This window comes from Protopterus annectens, chromosome 4.part0 (assembly GCF_019279795.1).
Source record: "Protopterus annectens isolate FY-2018-M chromosome 4.part0, PAN1.0, whole genome shotgun sequence".
Classification (NCBI taxonomy): domain Eukaryota; kingdom Metazoa; phylum Chordata; order Ceratodontiformes; family Protopteridae; genus Protopterus; species Protopterus annectens.
The window spans coordinates 1730275790-1730288216 of NC_056733.1; the positions used below are offsets into that span (position 1 = coordinate 1730275790).

General features: G+C 36.1%; 1 protein-coding gene across 1 annotated transcript in view; it reads left to right on the forward strand.

The window, feature by feature from the left end:
* Positions 1–6959: 6959 nt before the first annotated feature.
* Positions 6960–12427, forward strand: part of LOC122799996 — a gene marked incomplete in the record, with an annotated part of 1384541 nt that continues 1379073 nt past the window's right edge. The window contains 1 exon segment of the mRNA XM_044069449.1: positions 6960–7305. Within this exon segment, the coding sequence (XP_043925384.1) occupies positions 6981–7305 (325 nt within the window).

The window sequence follows — 12427 nt, forward strand, 5'->3', positions numbered from 1 at the left end:
AAAAAAACACAATTTTATGATAAATGGACCAAAAATGTGATGTAAAAATATAAAATAGCCACACAATACAGCTGGGAACCTGTCAAAGAAGGGACACTTTAATATTAGTACTGCTAACTTGAGCAGCTGACAAAATAAAAGAAGCTACATGCATTTCTGAAATAAAAGTAATCTATAACTATGATTACAGTTATTTCTTAATTGTAAACCCTCCATGTTTTCTTCCAAAGTTGCTATTTTGCGGAGGGATTATTAGGGGGAAGAGCAACATTTTGAGCCAAAATCAGGGACAGTTGAGAGGTTTGGCTATGCCTAATTCTATAAACCAATTTATTTGCATGTACCTCTCAACCTGTTAATGCAATAAATCTGGACAAGGCCAAATATATTGGGGGAACATATAAACAGCACTAAAAATTGCTCTTGTATAAATTGAGACAGTTGATAGAACAACAAGTCTTACTTTAGCATGCACTGGTTATGAAGTCTGAAACTCAGTGTGTCATTATTTAGTGACTTAATTCCTAAATGATTTGCCACAAATTTTATGAGGAACAAACCAAAAATAAGAAGCAAAAATCTATTCATAATGATAGTATGAAAACAAGTATTGAAAATCTTCAAAAAAAAAGCCAAATGCTGACATAAACAAAAGCATCTGGTGGCAGTATCAAAAGGGGACTGTCACATCTGTAGGTAGAGAAGTTCTCTTAGCTTAGAACAGAGTGGTAAATGGGAAAAAAGCCTTAAGGACACTATTAATGCAAACCATCATTTATTCCAAGATTGCCTCTGGAAGTAATTATATTTTCTTCTCAAAATAAATTACTTTGAACTTGATTATCGGTGAGTATATGTGATGGGTGGCAGCTTCATCCTTGGAGACATTATCCACCTAAAGAGTAACTGCAGAGTTCTGACCAGTTCCACATCAGTAGACAATGCATCACAAATATAAGTTGTTAGTTTACAGTTTGCATCATAAGTACCTTTTTTACAGTGTATATATATATATATATATATATATATATATTATATATATATATATATATATATATATATATATATATATATATATATATATATATATATATATATATATATATATATATATATATTTATATATATATATATATATATGTATATTTATATATATAGATATAGATATAGATAGAGAGAGAGAGATTTCTTTATAAGGCAAGTATGCTAAAGCAACAGACAAGAAAACAAGTTCAGTAGTTGAGCTAAAGTACAGTACCCGTACACATCAAAAGTCCAAAAATAATTAAGATAAGCGCTTCATTTATTTTTCTGCACACTGTATATAGTGTGTGCATGTGTGTGTTTGTGTACCTGTACATGTGCATTTGTTTTATTTAAATCTTTACAACCCTTGCATATTCTATTTGGGTTCACATGTAATGATGACACTCACCATTCTGTATTGTTGCATGCTGTAATTTTTTTTTTAATTATAATGATTAGACCTGGCACACAGACAGTACCATTTAAATGCAGCTGCAATATTTTGATACTAGATGCTCACTCACTGTGGCACATATCCCCATTCCCCTCTGTCTCTATTTGATAGCATTCTATGTGTCCATATATCTGAGCATCTGCGGATGAGAAATGGAGGCTTGAAAAGTCATTTGAACTTACAGCAGTCAGCAGCTGAATAAAGAAGTGAGATGTGCAGAATACATTGATTGGCGGTCATTTAGCAAACCTGCATTGGTATCAGATGTACAGAGATTTTGAAAAGAATAACAAATAAATATCCTAATTACAAGAATAAGAACATAAGACCCATTGAATTTATTGTTGTACAGTACAAACCATCATTTGGTTTCAAAGACTTGTTGTAGTGTTATGGCCCTCAACAGTAGGCAAAATGAAAGCTAAGGCAATCAAAAAAAAAACTGTCTGTGTATTCCAGAAAGTAGCTTGTGATTTAGGTCTGGGTTTAGACGAATTCTGAAAGGAAATCTGCATTCAACACCCCTGCAATCATTTGTGGTATTTAACTGCTTACTATAGCAGTCACCTCCAGCACAAGCCCCTATGCCGTCCACATCAGAAACTTTGATTGCTGTTTCCAGACAGCGGGTGCCCTGCACCTTTTAAATCAGTACTAGACCTTGCATTGTAGCCCACGCTGGAAGCATGTTGGCTTTGATGCTGAGAGTTTGGAATAAACTTTCCCTGACTGGTGGTAACAACTTACAAAGGTGCCCTGCCTCTTGCTGGAGCAGTCAGCTCCACGGCATTGTCTCGGCTCTTGGTTTTCAGGCATGTGGCACTGAGCTCCTCTGCAGGATTCAGCAGTACTCTCCATACACTCCTCAGTTAAAAGGACCAGCAGCAAAAACGTCGCTTTCTCCATGATCCTACTTGAAGAACACAGAAACCCGAAAAAGAAAGTGTACTTCATGCACCCAAATACAGCTCTCAACCCTTTCAAACGAATAACTTGGGATGTAAGAATGCAATCACGTTATGCAACCAGCCTTTATTTAGAAGCATGGAATCCAAGCAGTTTGCAGAGGTGGGTGCACGAACTGTGCTTACAAATGATCATTGCATACAAATACGACCTTTCCCTGTACTTAACTACAATTTTGCATTAATATTTACACAATGAATTCTCTAAGCAAGGGTTACTTGATCTAAGAAGTCGCCAAATAGATAAAACAAAAGAAAAAGTTTTGATGTGAAGGCTATGGCTAACATTTACTTACTTAATTTTGAATCTGCACCTTCAAGTTCATTCACTCTGAACTTTAAAACTTTTCTTCTTTCTTCTTCTTTCTTCTTTTTCTTCTGTTCTTCTAAGAGTAGGCACACCGCACATGCTGCACAAAATCAATCCACCCAAAAAACGTAAAATAATCCGATTGACCGATTCCCAAATAAATCCAAAAAAAAAAAAAAAAAGTAAAAAGATCACGAAACTAAACTTTAAACAAACAATACAAAGCAACTGAAAGCTGAAGCTCGAAGCAGCTAACTGACTGATTGATTCTAGCTCTTTTCCCAGGACATAAAGCCCGGGAAGAGAGCGACAACCAATCAGCAGCATTTGCCCAGCAAGCACGTCATGATGTGCCTGCGGACGTCGCAGTCTGAGCCCCTTCCATGTCTATGCGGTTTGTGTCTCAACCGCATAGACTTCTGGGGAGTTCTGGGCATCACAATGATGCCTTCTTTGCTCCTCCGGGCTGCAATGAAAACATTGCAGCAAGAATTTAAAAAAAAAAAAAACGCTGTTGCGATAGAAGCGCTTAATGCGCATGCGCGTAATTTCGAGTTGCGGACTCGAAATTTAAAGTATAAAAACAGATTTCATTTTTTTTTTTTTTTTTACATAAAAAAAAAATAAACTAAGTACTCAGCTGTCTAGCTGAGGGGGCTGCAGTCCGGCAGCCCGATGCCACGAGCTGCCCCTGAGTATAGCACTTCTTGCAAATTTACTTTGCTTTCACTTTTATTAGCACATTTAATATAGAACTGTATAAGATCAGGTATCATTTAAGTGAAAAAAATACAGTATTCTCTTTGGATAACTAGAAATGCAGCCATATTAAAGCAGGCCTTCACAGTTCATACAATTTCAGTGAATGCACTTTCAATCAGTGAAAATAACCTTCGGTCAAGAATACTGATAAGGACAGAATGTACAGTACATTTGAGTACAAACACATTTTACAAGGCCTGAGAACCAAGGCTAAAGTGGCATGTAGACATTTACAGGGTTTTGGTATTATTAGGAAATATTTCAGGCACAGTTAAATCAGATTTTTGGACTGAAATACAGAAAGTAATTGAGTACACACACTCAAGTAAGAGTGCAGATGTCAGCTCAAATATCCAGCATTCCAGAATATTAATTATACCATTCATGAGGAAAGGAATATGAGGAATATATATGCAGAAGCTAACAACTATTTCCGTTTATCAGCACTGTGACTGGAAACAATATTTGGATATTGTTGACATCTACCTCCACTGTACATAATAAAGCATTCTTAACAGAACTGCAATGTGTACAGACTGTATTCTGAAAGCTGCAAGAAGGTTGTGAGGCTGGTATAATGGTTAAGGTGTTTACCTTACATTCATAAGGTACAGGGCTTTATTCTGACATGGACTAATTACCTAGGCTTAAAATTTCTCACAAGGGCAGTTAGCCTACTACTAATCTATTTGGCCCATAAAGGAGAGATTATCAAATGTTCTGCACAAGTGTGAGTAATTAACAAGTAATTGCTTTCATTCAAGTTTTATTCCACTTTTTTTCAATTAATTCCAGTCTCATTCCGGTGTCCTACAGTCACATCAACTCTTACAAACTGTGTAGAATAAATATGTTTCAGTTAGAAGGAAGAGAGAGTCAGGCTCGCAAAACGTCTCAAACCAAAAACTTTTAATAGATGTTAGCACTTTCACAGTGGTAACACACTGCTTCTTCAGACATAAAAAACACACATAAAATCTAACCTATATATAGCAATCCAATATAAATGCTTCACCAATCAAAATTAAAAGCAAACAAACATTCCAGCCAATCATAAGATAAGTTTAGAGTTTCAAGTCACTTAAAAAGAACCCTGTTTTCAAGAATGGGTTTCGAAGACACCCTATCATTTAACCTGTTACCTATATCCGCTCTCAACCTGACTATCCACCTAGTTTCAGATGTTTCTGTAACATTTTCTAAATCACCCCTCATTCATTTTTCCCAATTACCTCAATAACCAGAATCCTAAAATAATGTGTGCTGCCATACACAGAGACATGTTTCAATAGGGCATTTATAGTGATGTTTCTCTTAATATTGTGCACATGTTATCTGATTCTATCCTTAAACCTTCTGTTAGTTTTCCCTCCATAAAAAGTGAAACATGCACAGTATATAGCCAAGTAGACCATATTCCAAGAATTACAATCAGCTCGAACTTTGAATATAAACAACCTTTCACTATCTGGGTATAAAAATCTCTCTGAAGTATCAGTGTATCTACAATATTTACACTTAGTACAGGGAAGGTGTCATGCATAAGATCCAGGGGTGCAACAGCAGTCTTATCCTTCAGATAGCATAATAACCATTTGAGGGACTTCCTATTTTTAAATATAAAATTGGGCTTTTCACCTACTATATTCTTTATGTCTGGATCATTGAACAAAATACAGCAGTGCTTCTTAATTACACCTGCTATCAGATTAACATTACTAGAATAATAAGTAGGGACATATACTACTTGCCCATTAGAGCCCCTTCCCACCTTAGATGTATTATTACTGTTAGAGAAATATGGTTTGGCTAAAGTTGACCTCAGACTATTTATTTCATTTAGTATACTCATGGTAGTCATATCATTGTATCCCCTCTCTTTAAATCTAGTTATGAGGATGTCTAACTCATTAACAAAGTCATCATCCTCTACATTCATTCTTGAAACTTTCATACCTTGCCCTCTCATTACATTCTTAAAAATATGGTTAGGGTGCATGCTCGACCTGTGTAGTAACATATTCCTATAGCATTCCTTCCTATATAGTCTAATGCTATTATCTGACTTCATGAAAATCTGGATATCCAAATAGTCTCATTATAAGATTTATTTATTTCAAATCTAAGGAAAGGTGAGCTGGTGTTAATCTGATGAAAAAATAGCATTAAATCAGCCTCTGTTCCTCTCCATATAAGACAAAGTTCATCAACAAAGTGTCTATAAAAACTACTTGTTTCTATCTTGATGTTACCAGTATATTGTCTACCTCCCATTTGGCCATGACTAAATTAGCATAACTGTTTACACTTGAAGTGTCCATGGCCAGACCATCGTTTTGTAAATATACCTCATGGTTAAATAACATCATGTTGTTCTCTAGAATGATCTTCATCAGTAAACACAACAGCACAATGTATTTACAGTCATAAAATATCTTTCATTAGATATTTCCTAAACATCTCTGTGCCTTCAGTATTAGGTATGACCATAAATAATGACCGTACATCTAATATAACTAATGAAAACATTTCTTCCTATCCTTCCCATTCAAAAGTAAAATTATAAAGATCATTTAAAAACTGTCTGATTGTAATTCTTTGAATGTGGTCTACTTGGCTATATGCTGTACATATTCCACTTTTTACGTAGGGAAAACAAACAGAAGGTTTAAGGATAGAATCAGAGAACGTACAGAATATTAAGTGAGACATCACTATGAATGCCCCAGCAAAACATGTCTCTGTGTATGGTAGCACACATTATTTTAGGTTTCTGGTTACTGAGGTAATCAGGAAGTATGAACGAGGGGGAGATTTAGAAAATGTTACAGAAACATCTGAAACTAGGTGGATGGTTAATTTGAGAGCAGATGTAGGTAAAGGGTTAAATGACAGGGTTTCTTTGAAGCCCATTCTTAAAAACAGGGTTCTTTTTGAGTGACTTGAATAATATTAATGTATATATAATCAATGGAGTATTGGTAGACAGGTTTTAAATGAAAGATATTAATTAGTATTAATTACATTTGTTACAATGTTACTAGGGTTTTTTTTTAGTTTATCTTATGATTGGCTGGAATGTTTTTTTGCTTTTAATTTTGATTGGTGAAGCGTTTGTATTGGATTGCTATATATATATATATATATATATATATATATATATATATATATATATATATGTTAGATTTTATGTATGTTTTTATGTCTGAAGAAGCAGTGTGCTACCACTGTGAAAGTGCTACCATCTATTACAAGTTGTTGGTTTGAGAAGCTTTGCAAGCCTAATTCTGTCTGCATTGTTTGGTTCACTGGATGTATTTTGGACTTTGATTGCTGTAAAACAATTGTATTTTATTTACCCCTTACAACTGTCTGAACTGTCATTCGCTGTGTTTCCAGTATCAGACTGTAAACACTCTTTTCATTTTCCTTTTCAGATTCAAAGGATGTTTGGTGTGTGAATATGACAAGAAGTGTTTCTGCCTTGAAGGGTCAGGATACCCAGCTGAACTGCTTGTTTCAGTTTCCACCTGAACAGACATATAACAGATCTGTTTGGTTTATTCATAAAGGAAAAGAACACGAATCATGCCTTACTGATGAGCCACCTCTGCATATTACTATAAATTATACTGAAAGATTTTCTCTTGCTGCCAATATCAAGAATGGAAGCTGCACTTTAGGTATAAGAAGTATCACAATCAGTGATGAACGTCGATACTGTTTTAGGTTTTATACCAATGAAAACAGATGGACAGATAAAGGAGGTGTCACACTCAGGGTTAAAGGCAAGTATGTTATTTTCATTGTCTGATGCTTTTGGAGATGTAAGTAGACATTAAACTTTTGCCACATAATTTCTACTAAATATCATCAACACCTATGTCTGCAAGTTCACAATTGATTGTTCCTGTAAATCTGTTGCATGCTAAGGCTGGAATTTGCCAAACTGTCATAAATTTTGAAAAATAAGTATTTTCATTGTCGTATTACCTGATATACACAATTAAAATTTATTTTGATAATTTACTTATTATTTTTTTCATTAGGTTTGACATATATTACAAGATAAAACACACATACACAATACATTGAGACTTTATCAACTGCAATGTCCCATTTAAATAAATGTTACGGAGTGTGCATATTTGTTTGGTACTAAATACAGAAATAGGCAGCTGAATACTTAGATGGCCTTTGCACTGATTGACAACGGTAGTACAAACACTGTGCAATGCATAGTGTGGATATCCATGCACTTCACAAACAGAATTTCATAGGTTTCAGTACTATAAGCTATGAGAAAGGCATATGCATTGTATACCATACTAAGCTCTGTATGATGCTCACATCAGTAGCATAATGAATAGCAAAATAAGAATTTTATAACCTAAGTATAAACATTCTAGGTACAAATCAGAATGCACAAAACATGATAGTCTGGGTGTCCTGCAAAGAAATAGTGACAGAAATCATTGGACAGTTGGTCTATGCTTGCAATTGTATAATGAAAATTTAAGACCTAGGACAGAAAACATGCAGCTAAATGTACTAAACAGGCATTTAGTAAATATCTGCTAAAAATACTGTTTGGTTGCATAATGATTTATAAGCACTTGAATATGACATATGTTTAAGAAAAGTCTTTTAAAATTAATATTGTAGTGGGCTGCTGTTGGATTCTCACTCTTGAGGCTGAGTGATGGGAAAAGGTCAATTTATTTCATTTTCGTACTTCTCTCTCTTCTCTGAGTTGGTGTGACATTGGATGTAGTGTACTTAGAAATTGTGGCTCAATAGAAACAGTGCCTAATTTCTAGAAGAGCAGTGTCCAAACAATATTGTGAATATTGAGTTCTGTGATTTTACAAGGCAAAACGATATAAATGCCCTTCTGTTTTAACTTTTTCAGTTTTGATGTTTTCAGTCGTGATAAAGTTAGATAATGTTTTGTTTTAGATCCCATCCCTTAGTCCTTCCATCCATCCATCCATCCATCCATCCATCCATCCATCTATCCATCCATACATCCATCAATTTTCTAAACCAGCTTTCCTGGGAAGGGGTGCAGTAGTAACAAGCTGAAAAAGGTAGACTTCCCCTTCCCCCAAACAACTCACTAATTATCAAATAATTTTGGAAGATGTGAAGATTTCCCTTAAAATAAATGAGTGGATGACTGAATGAATGAATGAATGAATGAATGAATGAATGAATGAATGGGTAAATAAATAAAACTTAGCATTGTAGCTCTTCTATGTAAATGCCACAAAGGTCTTTAATAATCTACTTTCTTGGTCAAGTCTGTCATGTATCTACTATGGGATGTTTTGTGTGTTTTTTGACAACTGAGAATGAGGTCAATTTCCATGAAAAGGGATATCTCTTCTATTGAATGTGTCCATGATATTATAGTTTTGGTCAATATCTAAAAAATATCTACCTAATAACATAACTAGGGTGGGGTGAGAGGGGCAGCTGCCCCAAGAGCAAAGTTTTGAGCTGGCCTGTTCAGGTCATCCTGAGCACTTTTTAAAGCTGGTAATGTATTTGCACTTACATCTGAGTACTGTATGGTCCAAACTGTAGCAACTGTTTTCTACATTTGTAGTAAGCAGTTTGCTACAGTTTAATAAAAAGAGATTCTTTTTAAATAAAACATGAACACCGAAGTGCTCCATGCAGGCAGGGTATAAACTGAAGCAAATGCTTGCTACATCTGTAGCAACAGTTTGCCACAATTTAAACATATTTTTTTAACTAAAACATGAACACTGTAGTGCTCTGAGCTGGCAGGGTATAATCTGTAGCAACTCTTTGCTACATTTGTAGCAAGAAGAATTGTTTTTAATAAAATATGTTGAAGGTTGGGAGCAGGGCATATAATGGCATTTGAATGGCTGACAGGAAGGGGGTGGGGCATGTCATACATTTGGCTACCCGGTTAGTGTCCCAGTAGAAGAAAAGTCCATTTTTCTATTGGCTTATTATGATGAAGTACTTTTTCTTTTTTTTTTTTTGGTTCTTTATTTGAGCTGAAGGGGGGGGGGGGGGTTCATAGTACCGGTCCAGGACACTGGTTGAACCAGCTATGTTTCTGAGTCTACTATAAGTATAGATGGGGAAAATGGACAGACAAGTACTGTCCTATGATTTAGTTGTCACATTTACATCACAGTATAGTTCCATACTTGAAGTAATGCTACCTCTATATCCATTCACCATTCATTCTCCTGATGTTCCCTTCCATCAGTCAGAAACAGAATTGTAAGATACCTAAATCCCTTCCCTAATGTAGATAGTCACTCTTACTTGCAGGGAATAATATCAAAGTTTAGAACTGGTGAAGTTATATCAGCAGCTAAACTTGTCAAAGTGAGGGTTCCTCAGGGATTAGTTATGTTCAATCTTTATGTCTAACATTTCAATTCACAGACGAAATCGGACTAATACATTTGTAGATGCTATCATAGAGAGATATACACTAATTAACATATGACACCAAGCTAAGTTGAAGGATCATATGGAAGTGCTTAATGTTTGGTCCATGTAAACAAACATGGACTTTTATGCTACTAAATCAAAAATATTATACTTTGATGGTAATAATCTTTGTTACCCATATGCACTAAACAGCACTATGCATGTGGAAGTTGACAGCATGAGAGACATGGGGTAATTATTGGCAGTCCTAATTTGATAATACTGTTTTATGGTCTTTACAAAATGCTTCTTAGTTATAAGTGAAATACTGTGTTATATTTCCAGTAGGGATAAAAGTGTACCATTGCCTTTGTGCAAAGTTGCATTTAGACCTAACACCAAAAACTGTGTTGCAGCCTGCATTTATAACCACACTCAGATGTGCAAATTAGAAAGGATACAAAAGGTTTTCACCAGACAGATTTTCAAACAGGGGTCAAAGTATGTACTCTTGTGGCAGTAGGGGGCTGATTTCACCTATCTGAAATGTGAATTCCTGGTGGAAAACCTGTGTGCTTACCTGATTGGTCTGCGGGCATACCTAGTTTAAAACTTACTTTTTTCTGCTTGTATATAAGCCTCACATTTGCACAATGCTGTGCTTCATGCAGTGGCAGTTAGCGGTGCTCTGTATATACACAATCAATAGATGTTGTATTTTTCCCTATAAAAAACACCTTTGAAATTTTCCAGAGTCCCACACTACTCAAGGAGCAACTATGTGCTCAATTAGCAGCATTGCTGCATTTAGTTAGCTTTAGATTATATTATAATTTCACTAAGAACTATCACTGTTCAAATAAAAACTGGTTTGCAGTGGCACCCCATAGGTTAGCTATAGATTACACTAAGCACCATCCCTCATCCTGCTGCAAACATCCCCATTCTATTACCTTGTAAAGCACATACTAAGGACCTGCAACCATGAGTAGGCACTTTCTTGCTATCTCTGCATCTAGTTTGGTGGACATGGGCATCCTGAGGCAAAGTAGCAATTGTCTCATGTTCACTGACAACCACTTAATTGTGAAACAGACAAATTCAGTATGTGAGAGACATAGTTATTGTGTTTCTGGATGCAAGGCTCTTACATACAGATGGACACAACAAACTCCAAACAGGTTGTCAGTAACACATGCACACAACACCCACCACACCTACTAAGGACCAGACACATAGACCCACATGTGCAAAGGTGCTCACGTGTAACTTACCTAAACCTTAAAGGCCTCCCAGATGCAGTCCTCAGAAACTCCACATGCACACAAACAGGGCAACTCCCACCACAACACATAAAACTACATTTCATGGTGTCTCAAGTACCAAGCCTTTAAGGCATAACACCACATAACCCAATATATTGGTCATAGGAGACTCCATTGCTAGAAACACTTATGTCCCTCTCACCAGGCTGGATAAGGAAGAGGTTACACTTAGTTGCCTGTCTTTAGCCAGGATCCAACAGATTATTCAAGCATGCAGGTCTCTAAACCCCAAGTACCAGTATAACTCAGTCACAGTCCATGTGGGTGCAAGTAAAAAGAGGCCTACCTCCCTGGATATTATGAAGAGAGTCATTATTGAGCTCTCAAAATATGTGTCACAGGCTAGTATGAACCTAGCATTGAGCAGCCTCCTACTGTTTCCAAAGATGATGGCAGAATACCAGCAGAAAATAATTGACTTTAATAACTGTCTTAGCTGCTAGTGTCATTCCAAAGGGGTCAACTATTTGTCATTCTGGGAGAAAATGACTAACTGTCCATACTGCTTTGCCAGGGATGGCCTTCACCTGTTGCCACTAGGCATTTGGATATTGGCAAAAACATTATCCACCCATATAGTGCCATTTTTAGGCACAGCCAAACAGGAAAACATTCCAACATAGCAAAATCTACTCATGATTGGCTAAAAGTATTACTGCTCAGTGCTAGGAGTCTCAAGAAGAAACTACATTCCCTGGAAGCACTCCTCACCTTGGAGAATGCTGACATCTGTGCAGTTAATGAGACATGATCCAAAGCCAAGGAAAGCACCCTGACAATTCAACGCTGTAATGCCTTTCACACATTCCAACCTCCAAATACACAGGAAAAGACAAAAAGTGTAGGTGTATCTATCTGCATAAAGGATAAGCACACATCACAGATGGTGAAACAATATAACATGCTTGAGCTACTCCATGTCCAACTAATCACAGGAAAATACCTTACCATACCTTTGCTAGCTACAGGTCCCCCACCATAAACCAGAAAAAAATGTACCTCATATCCAAATTTACTAGACTCACTTACCATTTAGCCAAATATCATACTCATGGGTGATTCCAACAGCCCGTCTATTAACTGAAAAGCATATACAGCCACTAGCATGCAGGTTCAAAGATTTCTTGACTTTGTCAATGCAACTACCCTGGAGCAGCTTGTC